This window comes from Gambusia affinis, linkage group LG23 (genome assembly GCF_019740435.1).
Source record: "Gambusia affinis linkage group LG23, SWU_Gaff_1.0, whole genome shotgun sequence".
NCBI classification, from domain to species: Eukaryota; Metazoa; Chordata; class Actinopteri; order Cyprinodontiformes; family Poeciliidae; genus Gambusia; species Gambusia affinis.
This window is the reverse complement of record NC_057890.1, coordinates 18,236,633-18,262,026: the sequence shown is the minus strand read 5'-3', so window position 1 is coordinate 18,262,026 and position 25,394 is coordinate 18,236,633. Positions and strand designations below refer to the sequence as shown.

General features: G+C 39.0%; 1 protein-coding gene across 4 annotated transcripts; it reads left to right on the top strand.

Moving 5' to 3' along the window:
• The first annotated feature begins 552 nt into the window (after positions 1-552).
• upf2 (UPF2 regulator of nonsense mediated mRNA decay) lies at positions 553-25,086 on the top strand. 4 transcript variants are annotated; one of them, XM_044108261.1, is made up of 21 exons: positions 553-622; positions 1,796-2,164; positions 3,302-4,081; positions 4,718-4,878; positions 5,759-5,950; positions 7,161-7,307; positions 7,907-8,010; positions 8,105-8,190; positions 8,269-8,377; positions 9,042-9,155; positions 9,234-9,350; positions 10,430-10,819; positions 12,228-12,503; positions 13,167-13,350; positions 16,733-16,881; positions 17,216-17,320; positions 17,392-17,490; positions 17,576-17,749; positions 19,291-19,432; positions 20,012-20,132; positions 20,227-20,505. In XM_044108261.1, exons 2-21 carry the CDS (start codon positions 1,797-1,799, stop codon positions 20,330-20,332), a joined length of 3,924 nt encoding a protein of 1,307 aa, XP_043964196.1. In that variant the 5' UTR covers positions 553-622; position 1,796; the 3' UTR covers positions 20,333-20,505. The 4 variants fall into 4 exon arrangements, with proteins under 4 accessions (XP_043964196.1, XP_043964199.1, XP_043964195.1 ...); XM_044108264.1 differs by lacking the exon at positions 20,227-20,505 and adding an exon at positions 22,415-25,086 and having other exon boundaries at positions 559-626; XM_044108260.1 differs by having other exon boundaries at positions 560-626.
• The last annotated feature ends 308 nt before the right edge of the window (positions 25,087-25,394 follow it).

The window sequence follows — 25,394 nt, the reverse complement described above, 5'->3', positions numbered from 1 at the left end:
GTCTTTTTAAGAATTGATATGACAAAACATATTTGTGGTTCTGAAATTAATTTTTTCTTTTCATATTATGTCAAAAACATAAATCAAAGATAACGTGAGTAAAGAAAGTATTTTTTCAATAATCTCATTAGGTGAAGAAAAGTTATGCAGCACACCAATGGCTCAAAACAAAAAAAACAAAATTAAGGCTTTGTAATGTTGTGGCTAAGTTAAAGTCTAGATTTGAATCTGATTCTGATGTGTGATCTTTTCTATGCTACAATTCTTAATATAAAATAATTATTTCTTTAATGTATTCCTTAGTGGCAGTGTTTGAGGAGAAAAATGCTGGTTTTAAAGTGTTATATTAGCCGCCTAGCATAGTCTAGCATAGAACTACAGGGGACCTTAAAAATTCCAGTTGACACAATTTAAATTTGCCAAGAAATATGATAAAGTAAAATATAGACATATTTTTAAAATCTGTATTTACATAGACCAATTATTTTAGCTGCCACAAAATGACCCATGTTTGTTTTATTTACTATATTTTTAATCAGGCAAAACACATAGTACCAATATAACAGGGTCCTTCTTCGGTTAACTTGGAAACCATTCACCGATGTTTGTTTTGGAGTCATCAGTAGGTAAAATTCATCTTTTTACAGCCACATTTACACCGATCTGTGCCTATATCTGTTATTTTACCCTGTATGTTATTTAAAGTCAACATTGCCACAGCTTAATGCGCATTCCCGGGGTGTATAAACGTCTGTTTATGTCGGTTCATACAATGCCTTAGCTAATGCTAATGCTAACTTATGAATTTCTAAACACATTTTAACGCTACAGCTTGTTAGTAGCACCCTGAAATGAAAGCACATCGACGACTTTAGCTGTTAAGAGCTGAAGGAACTTGTATTTTTTCAGTAAACGTGTCAGCTAAGGCCTGTGGTTAAAATGCGGTTCGTTGGTTTGATTTTCGACTCTTCCTCACGATGCACGTAAATGGTTTTGTCGTTAAATTAGGTTTTGAAATAATAATTTTAAAAGATACTTGTCTTGTTACAACTCCTACAGTTTAAATTACATTTTTTTGCGTGGTAATAGTTGGTAGTTTGAAGTTTCATCTTCATATTCTATAATATGAAGTTGAACTGAATAGAACAGTGTGGAGTTAAAATCTAACTTTTGTCTTTAAAACTTTTTTCTCTTTTTTTACAAAATAAGGAATGACTTCTTTTGCGCACGGATTTGTAGAAGTTGTTTTAGTCAGCTGTTACACGGTGTGTCAGATTGCCACAAAAATAACTTATTATATTCAAGTGCATAATTCATCTGCTCTACATCAAATTCAGAAATACTTCATGAATTCCAAAGGGAAGTTAAATGTTTTTGAAACTCATTCATTAGAATCTTTTAGAAAGTTATTGTATATGATGAATTATTCTTGAAGAAAAGTCACAATGAGTTAAATATTCACAATCATTGTTGGATTTTTGAACAATTTAACTTTTTTTCAAACCGACGAAGTAAAGTCCAAAAATTCAGTTTGTATCTGGTTTAATTGAAGTCATCTGGTATGTTTTGACATAGCACCTACAGTTTAAGGATCTTTTCCTGTTTGATTAATAAACAGTTCTCTCTGAAATTAGTATAAAAGCAGTGTGATATATTAGGATTTCACTCTTTAATGGCTTCGACAGATAGAAAAGTTGCCAATTTTAAGCTTCAGTTTAGTTTATTCTTCCTGGTTTTTAAGGAATCTGAACAGTTTTCTGTTTTGTTGAAGATAGTTTTTGTTTTCCATTCTCAGTATGCCTGCTGAGAGCAAGCCCTCAGTAAACATGGATGAAAAAGACGTCAGCACCTTCACCAACAAAGAAAAAGAGAAGGATAAAGAGGCTGAACGGAGGGTGGCATCTGCTAGAGACAAGGCTAAAGAAGAGGCGAAAGCCAGCGGTAAAAAGGATGCAGGCAAGGAGGAGAAGAAAAAGCGCTTAGAGGAGGAAAAGAAGAAGAAAGAGGAAAAGGAGCGAAGGAAGAAAGAGGAGGAAAAGCAGAAAGCGGAGGAGGATCAGAAGAAGAAAGAGGAGGAGGAGAAGAAGCAACAGGAGGAGCTGCAGAAGAAGCTTGAAGAAGATGAGGCCAAACGGCAGCGTGAGGAAGAGGCAGCGCTGCTCAAGTGAGTCATGGTTAACTTCATTATGAAGAAGAAACTGAGTGATGAGGTCAAATTAAGTTTGGATTAATCCAGTTCATTAAGAAATCCTGGCTTTTATTTTTCCTGTTTAGGAATCAAACATAACACAAATAGCAGCTGCTAATTTTATTATATCGACGAGTCACAAAACAGTTAAATTTTTGTTAGATGCATTTAAATCAAATCCATTAATTATAAAATCAAAATAATGTCAGACTTTCAAATATAAACATAAGATATATACATAAATTTAACATGCTTCTCCGTGTTTGGAACCAGAAGACATGAGAGGTCTGGAGGGTTCATGCAACAGCAGCAGATCTTCTAATTAAAATCTAAAAGTTTTAAAATAATTTTGTCTAGTTTAAAATCCAAATGTGTTGGAACATTTGAGATAAGACAAAATTAACTAAGAAGACACTTTTTAGCAAGATGCAGGAGCTTGTCTGAAGTCGTCCATCCATCCATCCATCCATCCATTTATTTTCTTGTCCCCAGTGGGGTCAGGAGGTGCTGCTGCCTCTCCAACTACGTTCTGGGTGAGAGGTGGGGTCACCTGGACAGGTCACCAGTCTGTCACAGGGCAGGACACACAACCATTCACACTCACACCTACAGAAAATTTAGAAAGACCAATTAACCTGACAGTCATGTTTTTGGACTGTGGGAGGAAGCCGGAGAACCCGGAGAGAACCCACCATGCACAGGGAGAACATGCAAATTTCGTGCAGAAAGACCCCGGGCTGGGAATCGAACCCAGGACCTTCTTGCTGCAAGGCAACAGCTCTACCAACTGCACCACTGTGCAGCTCCCTGTCTTAATTCTTAAGTCAATAGTTCATTAATAATGATGAAAAACTGCTTATTCATTTGCCAGATCATTTTTTCCCATGTTTGTTGTAAAATAATTTGCAGTTGGAACTAGAACTTTTTCATCAATATTACAAAATTATTGACTTAAAACAAGCTCCTGTATATCGCTGAAGTTACTTGTGAATTAGTTTTGTTGTATTTTTAATGTAATAAGATATTTGCACTAGAAACTAGACCATAAATTTCAGTGTAATGAAAAACACAGAACTATTCTAACTCTGGTCCACTGTTGTCTCTTGTCTCCAGGGAAAAGGAGGAGGGCCACCAGCTGCACCAGGAGGCCTGGGAACGGCATCAGGGCCGGAAGGAGCTCCGCAGCCGGAACCAGAACGCCCAGGAGGCCCGACCCGAAGAGGCCTTCTTCAGCCGCCTGGACTCCAGCCTGAAGAAGAACACGGCCTTCGTCAAGAAGCTGCGCACGCTGACGGAGCAGCAGCGCGACGCGCTCTCCAACGACTTCGCCTCGCTCAACCTCAGCAAGTACATCGGCGAGGCGGTGAGCTCGCTGGTGGAGGCCAAGCTGAAGATCTCAGACGTGGGCTGCGCTGTGCACCTGTGCTCCCTGTTCCACCAGCGCTACGCTGAGTTCGCACCGCTGCTGCTGCAGGCCTGGAAGAAGCACTTTGAGGCCAGGAAGGAGGACAAGGCGCCCAACGTGAGCAAGCTCCGCACCGACCTGCGCTTCATCGCCGAGCTCACCATCGTCGGCCTGTTCACCGACAAGGAGGGGCTGTCGCTGATCTACGAGCAGCTGAAGAACATCATCGGGACGGACCGCGAGACGCACACTCACGTGTCGGTGGTGATCAGCTTCTGCAAGCACTGTGGCGACGACATCGCCGGTCTGGTGCCGCGCAGGGTGAAGCTGGCGGCGGAGAAGTTCGGCCTGGCGTTCCCGCCGTGCGAAATCATCAGCACCGAGAAGCAGCAGCCATTCCAGAACCTGCTGAGGGAATACTTCACCTCCCTGACCAAACACCTGAAGAAGGACCACCGGGAGCTGCAGAACATCGAGAGGCAGAACCGGTCAGATCAGTCAATCAATAAATCTATCTATCTATCGAGTTTATCTGTATAGAACCTTTCAGCAACACAGCAGTTCAAAGGACTTTTCACCATAAAAAAGACATAGAAACGTTAAAAGAGTAATAAAAACAACACACTGTCATCAATTGTGAAACTACAAACATTTCATTTTATCAAGTGCCATCGTTAAAATCATCAATACTCATGAAATATTGTGATCAATGTTCAATTTATTACGTTTCCAAAGCAACTAAACTGGTGGGTTTTAGTCTAGATTTAAAGGAACTCAGTGTTTCGGCTGTTTTGCCGTTTTCTGGAAGTTTGTTCCAGATTTGTGGAGCATAGAAGCTGAATGCTGCTTCTCCATGTTTGGTTCAGACCAGAACCAGAACCTGAGAGCTCTGGAAGGTTGATCCAGCAGATCTTTAATCTGATCAGTGATTCATAAACTACCAGCAGGAGTTAAAGTCTCTTCACTCAGTGAAGGACTGTAGAGCTGGATGGTGTATCAGAATTATAAATGAGCTCCTCAACTAAAAGAAAGTTAACAGAAAATGGAAAAGTAAATACATTTTTCTGTAAAAAGGATTTTTAATCACTTTGACCTGAGCTGAGGTTTTCTGTTGTTGGTTTCAGGCGGATCTTGCACTCCAAAGGCGAGCTGAGCGAGGATCGCCACAAGCAGTACGAGGAGTTCGCCACGTCTTACCAGAAGCTGCTGGCCAACACGCAGACGCTGGCTGACCTGCTGGACGAAAACATGCCGGAGCTGCCGCAGGACAAGTCCGTGCAGGAAGGTGAGCGAGCGCCCAGCAGGGGGCGCCCAGCAGATCAAGTTACTGGGAAATAGTAATTAGTTAGTAATTACTGGTTACTTCCCCAAAAAAGTCATCCAGTTGCTATACTGTTAATTTATTCTCAAAATTGATTATTTACTTTAATAATCACCTTAGCTACTTGTCCAAACAAAGAATCCACAACCTGAAAACGATTTAAACAAAACACGTTTGAGCCAAATTCTGTTTTTTCTTCATATTCCATCGTATGAAATTGAATAAAATCTTTTTTAAAGGTGACCTATTACTGTTCTTCATAGGCGGATATGAAGCTCAGGCTGGGGTTACTAGGTAACGCGGTGGAATTCTGCTGGGGTTGCTAGGTAACGCGGTGGAATTCTGCTGGGGTTGCTAGGTAACGCGGTGGAATTCTGCTGGGGTTGCTAGGTAACGGGGTGGAATTCTGCTGGGGTTGCTAGGTAACGGGGTGGAATTCTGCTGGGGTTGCTAGGTAACGGGGTGGAATTCTGCTGGAGTTGCTAGGTAACGGGGTGGAATTCTGCTGGGGTTGCTAGGTAACGGGGTGGAATTCTGCTGGGGTTGCTAGGTAACGGGGTGGAATTCTGCTGGGGTTGCTAGGTAACGAGGCAGAGTCTGTGGAATGTGACTTAACAATCAGGAAATTTCTCAAACAGCTCATTTTCCAGATACCAAAAACTATTGGCCAATAAAAGGCAGTTTATTTGAATTGTTTGGATCAGGGTTTTTAAGTGCTTGGTCTGTTTATTAGAGGCTGTTGAGATCCTAATGGAAATATAAAAATGGGAATTTTGCATAAAACTATCCTTCTGTGGATAATTTGGTTGGATGTAGCCCTGGCATCAGCTGTTTTCTCCCTCAGAGCACGGCCCCGGCATCGACATCTTCACCCCCGGAAAACCTGGAGAGTACGAACTGGAAGGCGGCATCTGGGAGGACGAAGACGCGCGAAACTTCTACGAAAACCTGATCGACCTGAAGGCTTTTGTTCCCGCCATCCTGTTCAAGGACAACGAGAAGAGCGGCCTGAGCAAAGACAAGGACGACACCAAAGGTACGTTTATCACTATTCTGTGCTTTCTTAGTTTTATTTATTTGTTACGAAGGATTTCTAGTCTTGAGTAAAATTTCTGGATACTGTGAGCAAAAGCTTATAAACTTTTATTAAAAAGTTCCCAAGATTCATATTGAAAGAAACTTATTTGAAAAAATATTTCTTTTACTTGTTATTTTGTAATTTTCATTCAAGTGATTTATTTTCTTTTTGCTTTTTTTTTTTTTTTTTTTAAAAACAACAAAATTTCCACATCATTTTATATTTTGGTCCAACTGATAATACAGTTTTTAAATATTAAATGATTGGTAATTAATCAGTTATTCAGTATTTGAGTAGAATTTTACCAAATACATTTTTATTCAAATCTTTTTATTTGTTTTCACCAAATATATTTTTACTGTAATATAATCTTTGGGTAGCTCTACTTCAGTGTATTTTTACTCCAGTAAAAAGGAAACTTCCAAGAATTGACTCAAGAGTAAAACAGTATTTAGTAAAATAGCTTCTTGAGTACCGATCAACTGATCAAACATCAATCAATAAATATTTTTAAACTACATCACCAGACGGATTAAAATACGTTGTTGTAGAAATTTTGGTATTTTAAACAACCAAACTGAAAATAATGTCAGGTTAATTGGTCTTTCTAAATTTTCTTTTGATATGAAGCTTTAACAAAAACTGCCAGTGTGTCTGGAAAGATTTTTGTTTAAAAAATCTTTTGTTTTTTATTCAGTGCAGTTACTGTCAGAACCTTTACTCAAGTAAGAGTAGAAATACTTCACAACAAAATTAATTAGTTGATATCTAAATGAATACAGTGCAGTAAAAATAATCCTAATGTTACACAAGTAAATGTAACTACGTAGTTACTACCAAACTTTTGTCTTTGGCTAAAGATCATGACCAATGTCTGCTGCTAGCGCTAGGCTAGCAAGTTTGTTTTGGTTTTATTTACCCAGGATGCCTTGCGCTGTAATTCACCTCCTGCTTTTGGAGCAGTCTCTAGTATCCTGGGTCTTTGCTTATGCATTCAAACTGCGTCAGAGTTCACTTCAACCGAACCGAGACCGAGATTTGTAGGCGAACCAGAGTTAGATCAGCATTCACACCTCAGCAAAACAAACTGGACTTTCTGGACAAGCGGACTGGAGTCGGGTGGAGCGGACCATTGGGGCCGGTGTGACTGATGCGCTGTTGTCCTCAGATGGCAGAGAAGCGAAGGACGTGAGCACCACAGAAGAGCTGGAGCTGGAGCTGGAGGCGCTGGACATCGCAGACGAGCCTCTGGAGCTGGAGGGAGGAGAAGAGGTGGAGAACGAGGAGCTGGCCAAGAAGCTGCTGGATGAGCAAGGTGGGAACTGATTCAATCGGAGATTTTCCTGAACAATTCAGCTGAAAAACACAAAAATAATCTGATTAAACCGAAGTATTTTACAGACCATCAGTTGTTTTGTTTAAATATCCTATTTTTAAATCTTATATTAAGTTTATGGCAATAACTTTTGGGACAATTCATCCATCAGATCCTGAATTTGTTTCTAGAACTGCAACTAACGATTATTTTATTAATCGATTACTCTGACAATTAATCTGATAAAATTTTGCACATTCTTCAGATTTTTCATCCGTTTTATAAAGTTTAATACTGAAGAATTTATTAAAAATCCATTAAGAAGAAAATAAATTAATTCTCTTCCATCTTTACATAGAAAATTAACATTTTCTTGAGTTAAATGCAGCCAAAAAACTACTTAACATGAGAAAAGTTCTTCTGTTTTTGCTTGACTCAACTTCAGTACAGCGTATTTATTCATTAGATTAACTGAATAATAGCAGGACACTAAAGGTGATTAATATAATAGTATAATAGTGCAGTCTGATGGCCGATTTCACAGCATTTTTCTTTTATTGGCAGGTTTTAATCTAGATTATTGTCGTCTTTTTGTGCAGAGCAAGAAGACGAGGAGGCCAACACCGGGTCGCACCTGAAGTTGATCGTGGACGCCTTCATTCAGCAGCTTCCTAACTGTGTCAACAGAGACCTGATAGACAAGGTGAGTTAATCTGAGGTTTGGACCTCAGATTAACTCAGATTAACTCTGCTGCAGCTGCAAACAGTCGATAAACGGCTGATCTGGACTCTTTCAGGCCGCCATGGACTTCTGCATGAACATGAACACCAAATCCAACCGGAGGAAGCTGGTCCGGGCCTTGTTCACCGTCCCCAGGCAGAGGTGAGGTTCATACCTGGAATCGCCACACAGAGGCGCTGTCGCACCGTGTTTCTGTTTGGTGACCAGCTGATGTTTCAGGTTGGATCTTCTGCCGTTCTACTCTCGCCTGGTGGCGACGCTGCATCCCTGCATGTCAGACGTAGCCGAGGATCTTTGCTCCATGCTGAAGGGAGACTTCAGGTTCCATGTGGGTCGATTTTCCATCATTAAACCTTTAAATTCACTGTAAATACAGAGACAGATGCACGTTTCTGCAGATCTCAGAATTAGTTAAGCCTTTCAGGGTTCATTCAGGTGCTTGCTTGTATTTTCATGTTTTGGAAAGTGCTTAATTTCTGTGTGAAGTCCTTGAAAATGCTCTGTATTCAAACTGCACAGTTTGATAATGAAGTACAATCTAACATTTGATTAAAAGCCTAAAGTAGGGAAATATTATTTGCAGTTTAAACCAAAATGTTTTCATTAAATCAGACGTAACTTGTTTTAAGTCAGATAGAATTACTAAAATTATTTTGCTGAAATCCAGAAAAGTAATTGATTAATCTGATTAATCGTTACAGCGCTCCATATTTCCTCATTTCTTGTATTAACATTTCGAAATGTGCAAAACTCTGTTGTGCATTACAAGAATTAATATAAATAATCGATTGATCTGATTAATCGTGTCTCCCCTAATCTCAAGTGTAGTTCCTGGAAAGTTTGAAAACTTTCCTGAAATGCTTGAAAGATTCTTGAGTTTTACTGTGTAAGTTTAGAAGCCCTGTAATTTATTTAAATATAGAAAACCCCCCAAAAAACATCAAATAAGGCATGAAATTATTTGCTTTAGAAAATGTTTGTCCCATTTTTAGATCCGTAAGAAGGACCAGATCAACATCGAGACCAAAAACAAAACGGTGAGATTCATCGGAGAACTTTCCAAGTTCAAGATGTTCTCAAAGACCGACACGCTTCACTGCCTGAAGGTGAGTCTGGACCTCCGGACCGTCCTCTGGTTCCCTCAAATGTTTGATTAAAAGGTCCGTTTGGCTGCACCCCAACAGATGCTGCTGTCTGATTTCACCCACCACCACATCGAGATGGCCTGCACGCTGCTGGAGACCTGCGGCCGCTTCCTGTTCCGCTCGCCCGACTCTCACCTGCGGATCAGCGTCCTGCTGGTCAGTCCCAACGTTTCTGTCTTTATGAGCACAAAAACCAGCTGCTGCTAACCAGAAGACAGATTAAATCTTGAATCTGTTGCAAAACTTTCAGTATTGCACAAAAAACATTTTGCAGTTGTGATGTTTCTATTACATAAACAATTAAAATCACCTGAATAAGTTTTTTCATGCGATAAGTAATTAAACACGCGCTTAATCATCCTCCGTCTACTTCCTGTTTTCTTCGACGTTTCTGCCAGTAGTAACATCCTGTTGTTGACCATGTGATGCAGAAAAAGTGTTTTTATTGCAGTTTTGCAAAATAAACCAGTTTTGACTCAAGAAAATCCGCCAGGAGGTTTTATCAAAAAAGGTTTTTTTCAAAAGTGAAGTTTTCCCATTAAACAAATGTTTTCTGAAATGTCAAATTGTTCAGTTCTACGGTCGATGGAAACACAGCTAATGTTTGTTTTTACTGTTTTCATGTTTGGGAAAGTTTCTAAAGATGTTCTGTCTCTTTTTTAAAACGATGCTTGGAATCAGGTTGGCATTTAATAATTTAAAAATGTCTTTAAATGCTCAAACTAATTTAATGGCACTGCTGGTAATTCAATTAGGGCTTCAACTAACAATTATTTTAATAATCAATTCTGACAATTAATCTAATTTTTAAAAATTATCTGATTCTGCATATTTTTTATTTAACCACTTTTGCCTTTTTACAAAATATTATAAATACAATAAATGGATATAAAGAAGCAATTATGCTTATTTTTAAATAAGACATTAAACTCTATGTAGCCATTTTTGAAGGACAGTTTTGTTTATGGTGTCTTAATAATTCATTTAATTTGTTTTGTTTATTCTGGATATTTAAAATGTTGAATGTTGGAAATTAAAGTTTGTTGATTTTTGAGAATTTGTTTCTTACCATTTTATTACTTCAAAATGGTCTCAAAACAACATTATTGTTTATCGTGTTAATGTCTGGGATAATTTATCGTCCAGCAAAATTCGTAAATTATTTAAAATGTTAAAAATAAAAAAACAGAACTGTAATTTCAGCAGATATTCAGCTCAGATTCTCTGCTCTGCAGGAACAAATGATGCGTAAAAAGCAGGCGCAGCACCTGGACGCGCGCTACGTCACCATGGTGGAGAACGCCTACTACTACTGCAACCCGCCGCCCATCGAGAAGGCCGTGAAGAAGAAGCGGCCGCCGCTGCAGGAGTACATCAGGAAGCTGCTGTACAAGGACCTGTCCAAGGTCACCACGGAGAAGGTGCTGCGGCAGATGCGCAAGCTGCCGTGGCAGGAGCCCGAGGCGAAGGGCTACCTGATCTGCTGCATGATCAACATCTGGAACATCAAGTACAACAGCATCCACTGCGTGGCCAACCTGCTGGCCGGCCTGGTGGCGTACCAGGAGGACGTGGGCATCCACGTGGTGGACGGCGTCCTGGAGGACATCCGGCTGGGCATGGAGGTACTGTAACTCCAAACGCTACGTACATATTGTGGTCTGAAAGGCTGTGGAAAAATCTTACCTTTGGGAGTATCTCTGATTTTACTTGAAGAAAGTTTCTGAGTAAATTTTTCTCTTAATTACAACTCTGAATATGTTCTTTGAGTCTGTGCACTCTACTTAATGGTTAATTAATTGCTAAATTTATAATTATTTCAATAATAGGTTAATCACAATTAATCCAATTAATCGTTTCAGCTTCACAAGTTCATCTATTAACATTTCTAATGTATTAAAATGTCTCTTGTGCATTAAAAAGCATCGATAGACATGTAAAAACAAGAACTATTCCAGGTTTTCTTAGCTGTTGCTATTGCAAAACAGAAAATCTGAAGCCTGAGTTTCACCTGGAATGTTTCAGCTGCACATGGAGAGCCGTCTGCACATTACTGCACACATTAAACATCCACCCTGTGGAAACACTGAGCCTTTCATCCAAGCCTGTTGACAGTAACTACAGCATGTTTACTCAAACTGTGACTTTAGACCAAAGCCTGAAGGGTTTGGTCTGAAATGATCCCAGTAGGAACTTTTCAGGACATTGGTTAGATTTCAATAAAATGTGGAAAATCTTGTCACTTCTTTATTTTCTGCTGGATTCAAAAACCTGCTGCACATCTTTTAGGTGTCAGAATAAAAAAAATTGGATCTGTGAAAATTGGATCCGTATTTCAGACCTCAGATAAAACCAGAAGTCAGAATCTGTCAGAATAATCCATCTTTTTTTTTAATCTGTCATCTCACTGAGCTGAAGATCCTCCAGCAAAGTGCCAACCTTCCTGCTTGGTTTATCATCAGCACAGCGCAGGGCTGATCCTGAGATTAGTTTCTAGATTAACTGACTCACAAGGTGCTTAAGAGGAGATTTCTTTACAGAATTTGAAGCTAAAACTTCAACTTAAGGAATTGTGGGTAGAAAATACGTTTTTTTTTTCAATTTTGAAAGCAAAATGTTGTTTTTTGCCTTTAATTGAGCTTCTACACTTCAGTTAATGATTAATCGATTATTTTAATAATCGATTAATCCCATTAATCATTTCAACCTTCATGTTTTTCTTCTATCACTTCCAAATGTATAAAACTTGTCCTTCTTTATTAACAAACATCAACAGAAGTCTGAACGACCAGCTACCAATTAATTGATTATTTCAATAATTGATTAATCACGATTAAACCGATTAATCATTTAATTCCTAACAGCATGTTCTGTAGCTTCACAGTATTTTCTATATTCTGCCTTCTGAAAGTGAAACGTATGTCACTGAAACTATGTTGATATCAGATGGAAACAAAAAGATGGAAATGAAATAATGTGGCTTCCCCACAGCATGATGCTGCCACCACAGCCTTGATGGTTTGCTGTTTCCAGGTCAACCAGCCCAAGTTCAACCAGCGGCGGATCAGCAGCGCCAAGTTCCTGGGTGAGCTCTACAACTACCGCATGGTGGAGTCGGCCGTTGTCTTCCGGACGCTCTTCTCCTTCATCTCCTTCGGGGTGAACCCGGACGGCAGCCCCAGTCCGCTGGACCCGCCCGAGCACCTGTTCCGCATCCGGCTCGTCTGCACGCTGCTCGACACCTGCGGCCAGTACTTCGACCGCGGCTCCAGCAAGAAGAAGCTCGACTGTTTCCTCATCTACTTCCAGGTCCGTTGCTGCGCCTCCCGCCGCTAACATGCTAACAGAACCCCCAGGGTTCATTCAGGGGCTTGAATCCTTGAGGATTTTGGTGTTTTCAAGGTTTGGAAAGTGCTTGATTTCTGCATAAAGTCCTTGAAAGTGATTCATATTCAAATGGAGAAGTTAAATCTCACGCCTAATTAAAAACGTCAATTTGAAAACAAATATCTTCATCCATTTTTCCTCACAGAATGACGTGAAGTCAGAATAAACTTTTCTCGGTTTGGATCAGTGAGAATCACCCAAATTATTTCTATTTTCTTAATTTTTCCCTGAATTTATCTTAGTTTTACTTAACCAGAATTTATTTAATTCTTATTTACAATATTGTGTTTACAGCTTTAATCTGAGGAGGAAACTATTCAGGATTTTATTATTTTATTGTAATAAATATTCATAATCGCTCAGTAACTTATTGTCTTGTATTTTATCTGTCAGAAAACGTTTGTTTAACCACTGTAATCATTCTGGAATCATTTTGCTCTGTTGTAGTGAACTTGTCCTGCTGCAGAATGTAGAAAACAACCACAAACAAACTAATAACAGTTATAAATGATGTCATATGATAGTGAATTCACACGGATTTATGTGAATCTCTCTGAAGGTTTAATGAGGTTTGTGTTTCTGCAGCGGTACATTTGGTGGAAGAAGAGCGTGGATGTTTGGACGAAGGACCACCCGTTCCCCATCGACATCGACTACATGATCAGCGACACGCTGGAGCTGCTGCGGCCCAAGATGCGGCTCAGCTGCTCGCTGGACGACGCCACCAGGCAGGTGGCCGACCTGGAGAGGGAAGTTCTCGTCAAACTGGGTGAGGATGAGTTTCCGGACGAGGTGGTTTGGCGCTGCAGCTGGTTTTTCTGGTTTCCTCCCAGCAGAGCCGCATTCCCTGCTGCGTAGGAGGAAACGCTTGCATACCAAACGCATTTGCTCACCTGACGGCCCCGTCAGCACGCAGGGATTAAATGTCATCACATGTATGGATTATTTTATTCCAGCTGCGTCACCAAAACAGAAATTACTCATCAAAAATGGATTTAATTGTTTTGTTTTCATCCGAGTAAAAACAAAGAACAGCCGCTTTGACCACGCAGACGCATGTTCAGCAGCGAATGATGATGAGCTGCTATTTTTAGACTCAGTGAAGCAGTTTTCCTAAAAAAGCAAGTTCAACGCAGCAGAACATCGTCTTTAAACGAGAGACTCGTTCATGATCTCACCTGCCTGGAAAAGCTGCATTCCCCTCAAAGTGAAAAGATGAAAAACGAAGGTTTAGTGGAAATCTGGCCTCAGATGAGAATATTATTACATCTAGAACTAGAGGTGGAATATTTATTTTGTTACTTACAGAACTACTTCAATCGATTACTTTACGGTAATCGATTGTTTGATTATTAATCGATAAATCAAATGTTTTTTTACATGGCACTTTTTGCTGATTTTTCATTTATCCACCTAATCCTATTTATACAATATTAGAAATAAAAAAATACTTTAGGCAATTCAATTTCTTGTACAGATAAGAAACTAAACCTTTTATTTCCCTAAAATACAATAACAACATGATGATTATAGTGAATGATTATCTGCAGCTAAAAGAAATTATTCCACCGTCAACATGTGAAAAGTCCTTTTTGCTTGATTTAGCATCAATACAATGTCCTCCGGTTTATTGTTTTAGATTAACCAACTTATTAAATATTAATAATAAGATTTTTTTTTTACATAATTTAAATCTATTGATGAGTTCTGGGTAGATTTACAGATAAAGAAGTTTTTTTTTTTATCCTAAATGCAAAATGTTTATATTCTTGTTCCAGTTTTGTTGCTCTTACAGCTGTTGGCAATTTTTTGAGTTTATTACTAAATTAGTGGAGGATTAATCATTTTGCCCTCGTTACTTAGTTGATGTTTGGTGAAATATTGCAATTTGTGACACAACTGGACTATAACTGGTATAGAAGAGTTTAATTAAACAAAATTAAATGTTATATTATTTAAAAGGAATGCAGAAAGTTAGTACATCCTGTACCCATTAGGCTGGAGTTTAGTGAGTTTTCACAGTTGGTTGAAGTTTTATAGCAAGATTTCTTTTCAACACTAATCAGTTCAGGAAGCTCTTTAACCTTCAATAATCTGTTTAATTTATTCAGAGCTCACAGTCCTTCATCAATCCAACCGTTTTATTCATTTTAGAAAATATTGAATTTTAGTGAAACAAGGAAGAAATCTGTGAATTTACTGCTGCATTTTTAAAAAGTAGATTTTTCTAACCCAAAGAGAAGACAAAGAAATAAAAAACTCTAAAGTCAAAGGTTAAAGTTCATGACAAAACAAGCCAATGAATGGCTTGTTTTGAAAGAGAAAGCCTCTCTACAAAACAAGATGGCTGCCAGCTTGCAGAAACAAGTGTATCTGAATAATCTTTAGAGTGTGGTGGTTTGGTATCTGCTGCGTAAAACCCCAGGTCAGGATGAGGGTGTACTTTCTTTTTAGCGTGGCTGTGTTTATGGAATGGCCTGGTCTTGCAGCCTGGTTTAGTTCCAGTCTGTTTGAGGTGAAAGGGAAGAAGGAAGCGATTTTGCAGCAGGTGTATCTGGCTCCGCAGCTCGATGACAGCATGAAAACTCTGCTTTGTTCCACAGTTTCAGTGTGTTGCACTGGAATGCAGAGAAAAATGTGAGCTCCACCCTCTGAGATAGTGACTCAGGTGCAACAACCTGGAGGTAAATTAGCTCAGAGGAGGAAAAACTACCTCAAAATCAGTCTATTAATACTCCTGACAAGGATGAAAACAATTAATCCACTTACGGTTAATGACTTGTATCGGAAAATAAATTAAAAAAGAAATGAAAAAAATTAAATCCCGAAAATGAAGTCACAATTTTATAATAAAGTTAATAAAATATGAAAATAGTCGTGCTATTATGAGAACGCAGTCATAATATTGCAACTTTATCTTCATAATTTTGACCTTTTTCTCGTATTATTTAGAGTTTATTCTCATATCATTTTTGACTTTATTCTCAGATTTTTTAAATTCTTATAGTTATTTTTTGTTTAGCAGTATGTCCCTTGTTCTTCGTTGTATTTGTGAATTTAATGGTTTACTAGATTAAAATGAATTCCAATCGATTAACTAATAACTCCCGCTTAGATGTTATGTTATTGTTGTAGTTTGGCCGCCATCCAGCAGAGGGCGCCGCTGGCCATAAGTGGAGCTGTTAATATAGAAACAAGATGGCGGAGAGATCTCTGAGCTAGAAAGAGAACCGGGTCAGAGTTCGTTGTGGGATGGAAAATGCACTTTATGCGGTTCTGTTTTGAAATATAAAAGCACACAATAAAGTTTCACCTTTAATAGCGGTTATTCAGGGAAGCAGCGTTAACTTCTTATTTATAGATGAAGGTGGGGATGTGACCGAAAGCGGAGCAGCTGACAGAGAAAAATTTAACATGGTGGTAAAAAACACGACTGTCGATTTTAAAGGCTTTCGTGATTTAATTCACTTGTTACGAAATTTTAACTTTCATTCAAATCAACCACAGACGGGATTTCTTTACATATTTTATTCTTTTGTTTTTCTACTCTGCAACCTGAGAGATTTTTTTAAATAAGGTAATAAAACTAAAATTTGTGCCTGTATTTGATACAGCTGACACAAAATAATGTTAAAATTTTATGTTTTTTATGAATAATTTAGCATTTTGTGTTATGCAGAGATGGTCGTCCCTCTTGATGCAACAGAAGTCTTAACAAAATGGCCGCCTATCAATTAACCGTTAATCGATCAACTTTAGATGAGTGAATTCATAAATTGATCATTTGCATCTCTAGCTCTTGGAATTATTAGATAAAAGATGCAAAAGTAAAACTTGTAAAATGTATTGAAAGATTTCTTACGGCGCCCCCTAAAGGAGGATATGAGAAGTGAGGAAGAGGTTTGCATGTTTTGACCCTGTAACTTTCCACGGCTGGCGTTGAGTGTTTTGGTGACAACATGAATGCTGTAGAGTAGAGAGTGATTGGACATTCCTCAGGCCTTCAGACACACCAGACCTGATCTGCTGCCTCAGATCAGGTTGTTACACATTCCCTCTGTCAACAGGTGAACGCTTTAATTATCCGTTGGTGTCCTCCATGTTTAATGTGTTCATCACAGCAGTGTGTGTGTGTGTGTGTTTTAATGAAGGCATGGCCATGGAGAAGGACGGCCGCTCCAGCGCCATGAGTGAAGGCGAGCCGCTCGATGAGGAAGACGAGGATGAGGACGAAGAGGGAGCTGCTGACACCGAGGAGCAGTCTGGCAACGAGAGCGAGTTGAACGAACAGGAAGAGGATGTGAGTCCATTTGGTTGCTATGGTGACATGTCAGTGTTTACATCACGCTACAGAGAAGTGAGGCGGTTGCAGAGTTTATATTTCTTTTTCTGCATTTTTATCTTTGTTTTATTTTATTTTTGTTGCTGTTTTTTGTTTCTTCCTGTTTGTCTTTTTCTCTTCATTTTTTCTTGTTTTTCTTCAAATTCATTTCTTCCATTCTAGCTTTCCTTCTTTTCTGTCTTCCTGTCTGCATTTACTGTGAAGACAAATCTTCATATTAGTCTGTTTCTCTCTTTTTCTTTGTTTCTTTAGTTTCTTGTTTAGGTAACAATCAGGTTTTTTGTCTCCACAGGAAGGATCTGAGAACGAGGAAGAGGAGCGTGAGGAAGAGGAGGAGGAGAACACAGATTACCTGACCGACTCCAACAAGGAGAACGAGACGGACGAGGAGAACAATGTATTCATGTGACTGATCTGCTGGTGTCATGGTGGATGGTCTTTGTGTTAAATCGGGTTTCTTGTTGGCAGGAAGTGACGATCCGCGGCGGAGGACTGAAGCACGTCCCCTGCGCTGAGGATGAAGACTTCATCCAGGCTCTGGATAAGATGATGCTGGAGAACCTGCAGGTCTTCTCTCCTCCTGTCCTTCCAGTGGGATGTGGTGACTCTTCCTGCCTGCTGACTTTCCACTTCCTGCTTCTGGTCTCTGCAGCAGCGCAGCGGCGAGGCGGTGAAGGTTCACCAGCTGGACGTGGCCATCCCGCTGCAGCTGAAGAGCCAGCTGAAGAAGGGCGGATCCGGCCAGCAGTGCATGGGAGAGGGCGACTCGGACATCTCCGACACCATGCAGTTCGTCATGCTCACTCGCAAAGGAAACAAGCAGCAGGTGAGGAAACGACCAGCAAAACCCTCAGAGGTTCGACTGATCTGGATCATAAAGATTCTCTTTATGCTGATGATTCATTACTTTTTGTTTCAAATTCCAAAATTAGGATTTATTTTGTTAATTTTTAACGTTTCCATCCCAACACAATGCTAAGAAAAACCAAACTAATGCAGCAGGAGGCTTTCTGTGACCTCGGCTTTGTCAAAACTTGATTTTGTGCTCAGATCACCAAACATTAACTAATGTATGGAAATGATGAGCAACAGCATAACATGGAAAGTGATTTATTAAAAATATATTTTAGAAAAGAAGTTATTTGAAAAAATGTAAATATTTTTTTTATTTTCTGAAATATGAACTAAAATATTTTTTAACATAGTTAATATTTTAGTCGTTTTTGACATTGTAGCTTTTTCGTTATATAACTATCACAACCATAAACCTTGTTTTGTATACGTGTTTTATGTTAGTATTATATTCAAATGTATTTTTATTAATTGATGCTTTCAAAGAAAAACCAGTGGAGAAAATGGTCAAATATGGACAGTTAATTAAAACAAAAATAATTATGTTTTATTATTTAAACATAATTTATTGGAACTTATCATGGTAATTATTGGTAAAATGATGGAAAGATAAATGCTCACCCCAGTGTGACATAATCAGCAAATAAATGTTAATAACTTGGATACATTAAATATACAGTAAAGTTTAGGACCGAGCAGTGAACCTTGTGGGACTCCATCCTGACTGTATTAAAGTCTCAGCAGATGATTTCGATGCGCTGCTCTGCTGACGTCTCCAGTTAAATATCTTTGGGTTAAATCTCCGTCCGGCCTGCGGGGGAGAAACCTGCGGTTTGAGGGCTGCAGGGTGTGTCCCCTCCGCCTGCCAGAGGCCGCTCCAGTTAGCCGTCAGCGCGGCGTGAACACAGAGCTACTTTGTGGTTTTCAGCGTGGAGGGAAATGACGTTTGTCCCTGAGTAAACACTGTGTGAGTTTAGCTGGAACTGCAGCTCTGAGCTCCGTTTGTCCAGCCGCCGCTCGGCACTGAAGGAGTTCTGTCAGGGAGAAACTGGAGCTTTCAGCTCTGAGTCGGTTTATTGTTGAGCTTTGAAGATTCTGCTGGATGCATCTGTTTCTGTTAGCATAAGGCTAGCAGTTCCCCTTTGATTCCAGTCTTTAAGCTAAGCTAACAGGTTGAGAAGGAGCATTGAGACTTCTGCATAATAAATAAAAATAAGCTCAATAAGTTATTATAATTGATCACTTTTCTATTTTCTTTCTTTCTACAAAAAACTGGATGACATAAATCTTCAGTCTGGTGCTTTTGTCTCAACCAAACCTTTTTTTTGAAAGACAATTTGTTTCATTTTTCAAAAGTAACAAAATTTTGACTTTTGAACCTGAGATTTCTGAGTTTTTTTATAGGAAATTTCAGATATTATTCTGAACTTCATGAGTTTCTTTTTCCTTTTTTTGTCTTTTCTTTCTCTAATATCCCTAATACGACATTGTAACAATTTCCTGTTTTACTGACAGTATAAGATCCTGAACGTCCCCTTGTCGTCTCACCTGGCGGCGAATCACTTCAACCAGCAGCAGGCGGAGCAGGAGGAGAGGATGAGGATGAAGAAACTCACCCTGGACATCAACGAGAGGCAGGAGCAGGAAGACTACCAGGGTACACACATTTCTTTATTTAGCTATGTAGCGTTAGCATCTTGTGTTTCTTTATGTGACTAACAGTTTGGAATTAGCTTATGCTTTGTTTTGTTTAGCGGTTTATTGTTAGCGTCTGCTATTTTTTGTGCTTAGTTGTTTTGAGTTGGCGTGTAAAAATTGTTTGTATTTAGCGGTGTTGAGCTAGCTTCTGCTATTTTGTGTGTGTTTAGCATTAGCATAGCTAAGACTCTCAGCTAAGTGTTTTAGTGGTTACTGAACATAAGCAGCATTAGCATCTGCTATTTTTTAATGTGTCTAGCAGCTTAGCATTAGCTTCTGCTTTAGTTTGGTGTTTAGCGATTTAGCAATACCTTCTATAGCTTGTATTTAGCGATTCACCTTTAGCTTGGCTAAGACACTTAACTAGATTAGTAGTTAATGATCTTTACAAGGAAATGGAGCGACTTATTTCCTGAAGCGTCGCCCAGTTTATCTGAGAACATGAATTTGGAGCCTGTCAGGGGAAAACCCAGAATCTTTTCTGGACTTCTTCTTTCATTTCATCTTCATTTGTGTTTCATTCCTTCACGTTCTTCAGAGATGATGCAGTCGTTCGCCCAGCGTCCGGCTCCGGCCAACACCAACCGGGAGCGCCGGCCGCGCTACCAGCACCCGAAAGGCGCTCCCAACGCCGACCTCATCTTCAAAACCGGAGGAAGGTGAGACGTGCGTCCAGAGCATCGAGGCGGCTAACGGAGGGAATGTTCCAGCTCAGGGTGTGATGTTTGAATCGCCTCCTGGTGTCTGTTTTAGCAGAGAGAAAAGGGCGAGAATTGAAAAGCATGAGGTCCAAGGCAGGCAGAGGGACAGAGACAGGAAAGCCAAGCAGCAGAGACAGCAGGGACAAGCTGTGGAATAAAACCTTGAACTCTCAGAGACAAAGACTTAGATCGTTTTATATTTTCACATTTGGTTTTTTACATTTCAGAGACTTTTTAAAATAAAAGCCAGTTCAGCAGCAACAAGCTGCGTCTGTTGTGTGTTGGATTCACTGCAGCAGGATCCAATAAAACTGATCTGTTCGTTATCAGGTTCCTCACTCATTCTTTATTAAAGTAAAAGTGAAGCCAAAAGAGGAAAAACAAGTAAACTTCTGGTGCTTCCATTGGATTGAAGGAGGACAGTATGGCTGCCATTTCCAGCCTTTTAAACTGATTCTTGCCATGATTGGTAATAATTTTTTTCTCATTGGATCAATTTGATCTAAATTCAAATAACTTCAAAGTAATATGTAGCAAATTTATTTTAGCGCTAACCTCCACTGTTTTTTCTGTTGATCACTTTAGCATTAGTAGCATTAGTTTATCTAAGACTTTTCATTAACGGATTAATGATTAACGGACCTAACATTTTGGTCAGCTGTGTCCAACTGGCAACAGCTTCTTCCGACTTTATTACAAACATATTCTCTGTTACAACCATGACGGCCATTTTGAAAAAATAAAAGATCAAGAAAATATACCCGTTTTCAGTGGTTCAAAATATGCATGCAATTAAATTTCCATGACAACCATAATTTTGAAAACTAAAATAAATTAAAATAACGCAAAAAGAAACGTTCCTTGACCACCATCTTGAAAAATGTCGTCCATTTTAACTTTTTAAGTGGCTAACTGATTTTTTTTTCTTCCCAAAAAAGCAAGCTCTTTAGCTGAAATATTTTATCTGTTCTAATTTATCAATCAACACAAACATCTTGAGGATTACCAAAACCAACCAAAGTAACAGTCGAGGTCAGAGTCATGTGACTCCAGGGAAAGCTTCATCGCCGTTACTGATGACAGATCGCAGCCAAATCCTCAAGTCCGTTAAATATAGATTCTCCAAAGAACAACAACATCCCAAACCAATTTTAATTCCTCGTTACAGGAGCAGAAAATTAGGAGGTAAGTAACATGTAAATTCAGAAAAACTACACAGAAAAAAATCTAGTTGTTGCAATGGTCTAATCAAAGTCCAGAGAACAGATAGAGATTTGGAGAGGTGCAGCAAAAGTAAAGGAGGTGGATTATCAGAGACGATGCCATCCACAACATTATCAGCTGCCTGAATTTTAATCTGTTAGCATACAGCAACAGTCTTCAGTCAGAGCCCTCTTCAGATTAGTTGCAACACTGACTGCTACCATCCATGCATCCCTCAAACACAAACGATGCAAACTCCAAAAAACGCTGCACCCAATTATTTTTTTTTTAAACGAGTCTTGTTGATTTATGACTGATTTGTAAAAGTCATAAAAGAGGAAAACCTCCATGGGGGTAAATACTTTTTATGGCCATCTAAAGGCTGACCTGAAATCAGCTAACAAGATATACGCTAAGTTTTAGCTAAAACTTTCTAGTTGAAAATTCAACAAAAAATATAAATGGGTAAAGTTTTGTTTACAGAACTGTTATCTAAAACTAGCCAACAGTTAGCTAGTAATAATTAGATAAAAAGTAACAAATAGCTTAAAAAGAGCTAGCATAACTGACAGCAAGGCTCAGTGGTCCCTCCAGGCCACTAGGGGGAGTCTAGAGCAGGTGATTTTTATCCCTATAAACATGCTGCTGCTCTTTAATAATTTTTGTAGGTTTGATTAATCTGATTAATCGCTTCAGCTATAAATTCGATGAATTTTTTTGTCATGTTTCCATTAAGCTAATTTATTTTCCTAATTCTAGTTTGCGGAATGGAAACGCAGCTGTCTTCTGTGTGTGTGTGTGTGTGTGTGTGTGTAGGTGTGTGTGTGTGTGTGTGTGTGTAGGTGTGTGTGGGTGTGTGTGTGTGTGTGTGTGTGTGTGTGTGTGTGTTTGCAGGATCTGTTTGAGTCCAACGATCTAAATGCTTAAATTGGAGTCGTGTTGAAAGTTAATGTAGGGAAAGCAAACGTTTGGACCCGTATTTGGGAAATAAAACTGTTTCCTGTTTGCCTACAGTAACTTCCTGCTCTGTCCTGCAGGAGACGCTGATGGGAGACGGCGCTGGGCCGAGCGAGCGAGCACCAGAGAGAGAGAGAGAGGGAGGGGAAAGCGAATCCCCCAGACGCCGGGTCGGACCAGAAACCCCCGGACCTGAACACACACTGTTAGCAAACCCAGGGAGGAGAGGTCAAAGGTCAGGGCTCAGAAAGGTGGCTCTCTTCCTTTTTTGCCTGTTGTCTGAAGACAAACCCGGCAGCGGTCGGGTTTGGAGGACGGACCGGACGCGGCGGCGGAGCGGCGGTGTCACCGGGTTGAAGAAAAATAAACCGATTCAAGGAGAACACGTCTGCATCTTCTTCTTCTACTGTTTCCTGTGTGCGCGGATCCTGACCGTCTGACTGATCGGCAATGCAGGAACCTTTTAATTTCCCAGCAAAACGAAGATTTTCAGTCGAATCATGAAGCAGAAAGGATTAAAAAATAAAAATCTCCTTCCAGAGGGTTTTAATCTGCTGATTAATTCAGAAAATCGCTTCAGACTTCATCTGCAGCCATTTTTAATTCCTGTTTCTTCTGTGATTTATTTCAGTTTAAAAATATTTGTTTATTAAAATATTTGATAGTTTTCACAGATTTAAGTTTTCTGCTTTTGTTTTGTTAAAATATGATGCTTTCTGGCTCAATCATGATCCTCTGGAAGGTTTTAGCAGTTAAAAACTTTCTGAGTTTTTCCATCTATTTGAATTTTCTATGTTCAGTCAGACAATGTGCAGAAATGGTGGATAACGGTCGGGTGCGGTTCTGAAGTTTAGACTATTCATGTTTTTTCATTTGGATTATTAATTTCAATTATTTGATGCCATTTACTAATGGAAAGTTTATTTCCTTTTAAGTCAGCAGGTCCCCTCTGCTAAAGCCCAACAAATCAAAATGATGCTGCAAAAGCAAAGGAGGTGGATTAGCGGATGGTATTCTATGGAATGTTATTGAGCTGTTAGCATGTCATGATCAGGGCGATTAATCGAGTTTATCGATGCATAGATCGCATTTTCTGTTTTTTGTGATTTTATTTGGATTTAATTTTAATTATCGTTTCCATAGTTCAGTGATGTCAGCGCGCGGAGGGAGGCCATCTTGAGTCTTAACTCACAGAAGGGATGATTGAAATAATCCATCATCTGTAATTTCTTTTTAAGTAAATAAAAAATCAGATTTGGTAGGAAAATAAAATTTTTAAGTCATATCGCTCAGTCTGAGTCAGAGGCCTTTTCAGATTTACTGCAACATTGACAGCTACTGGAGCATCATCATCCAGAGCGTCTCTTGGACTTATAAAGTTATAATGCTGTTTAGTTTTTCATTTGGATTAATAGTTTTAAATATTTTTATTGGATTAACTCTTTTTCAGAAGAGCCGAAAACAAACTCAAGGAGTTATTTTAAATTTTTATGCTTCCGTCAACATTTGTTAACACGACACTTTAAAATTCACATTAAAAAAAACATTGATGGCCATTTTGTGACGAACGCTGGTTGAAGAATTGTTGCCGTCCCACAGCAGTGTTTGACCTTCATAATGAGAAAACTATTCAGTTCCTCCTTCACCTGTTTATCAAAGAATTGTTGAATTTTCTAATTTATCTCGTTTCGTCAAACTTTAAACAAAAATCATTAAGAGAAAAAATTAACATTTTTTATGGTTTTGCCAGATTTCTTACAAATGAGGAAACTTCATGTGGCTCCATTTGAAGAGACGTTAACATTTATTACCTCAACGCTTTGCTGGAATAAAGAAACAATTAAGCTTAGTTTCCAGTTTTGGTCTAAAATGATTTTAAATCCTGACAAATTTACATTTAAACTTAAATTTTATCTTTCATTTTGATTTTATTTCAATTACAAGAAAATTAAAATTATTTCTGCTTTCTGATTTGATTTATTGGCATTATAGATTTTTTATTTTTTTTTCATGTCTCCAGATTTTTTAACTTAATTTTATTTATGTTTTGGCTCCAGTTTTGTTTTTATAAACACGTGTTTTCTGTTTTCACGAATAAGCAAGAAAATTCACCAGTTTGCATCTTCAAAATTCTCACCTCTTTATGTATTTTAGTCATTTATAAATTAAACAAATACGAAGAACTAAATCAGATATTGATGACGCAGCAGAAACAAATCGCTTGGAGAAACGTTTTAAAGGTCTTTTGTTCGGATTTAAACCGTGGACTGAACTCAAACGGATCTGGATGTTCCCTGACGGACACCTGGGTGTACATATTTACCTTTCATTGTTTCTGTGGAGATTTCTCTTCCTCCTTTTGGACTAACGTATTACTGCGAGATTAATTTAATCTGTTCAAGTTTTAGATCAGGGAGCCCAAAGTGGATCCTGAGGTCCGATTGCATCCTGCATGTTTTATTCCCTCCCTGGTACCAACAGCCTTTTCAGCCGGTCGATGTTCTTCTAACAGTCCTCATTTGATCCAGGAGCGTTAAACCAGGGAGAGACTAAAGCATCCAGGACCCACTTTGGGCCCCTGCTTTAGCTGGTTACATATAAACTGCTGCATGGAGCTATTAGTTTGTTTTCTGCTGTAAAACCTGGTAATTCTTCGTGTTTCTGTGCCTGGACTCAGGAATCTCTTCCTGCTGAAGTTTCGTGTCGCCGCTCATGATGGAGAAATTTCAGCACAATAAATGTGTGGAGGTGATGGATGTTGTTTTTCTGAGTTTTTCAGGGTGCGTCCTGTTTGTCGAGCTCTAATTACAAGGCAGCAGGAGAGTTTCCTCATTTCCTGCCGCCACGAAGTTCAGCCTGCAGAGAATAAAAGCTGCTGTGGAGGAAAAGCTGCAGAAACGCAAAATCTCACCAAGATTTTAGTTTAGTTTCTAGTGCAAATATCTCATTACACTAGAAATAAAACTAATTTACAAGCAACTTTTCAGAAAGTTAAAATGTTTTTAAGTCAATAATTCCTTTTAATACTGATAAAAAAATACTAGTTAAGGTAAATTTGGA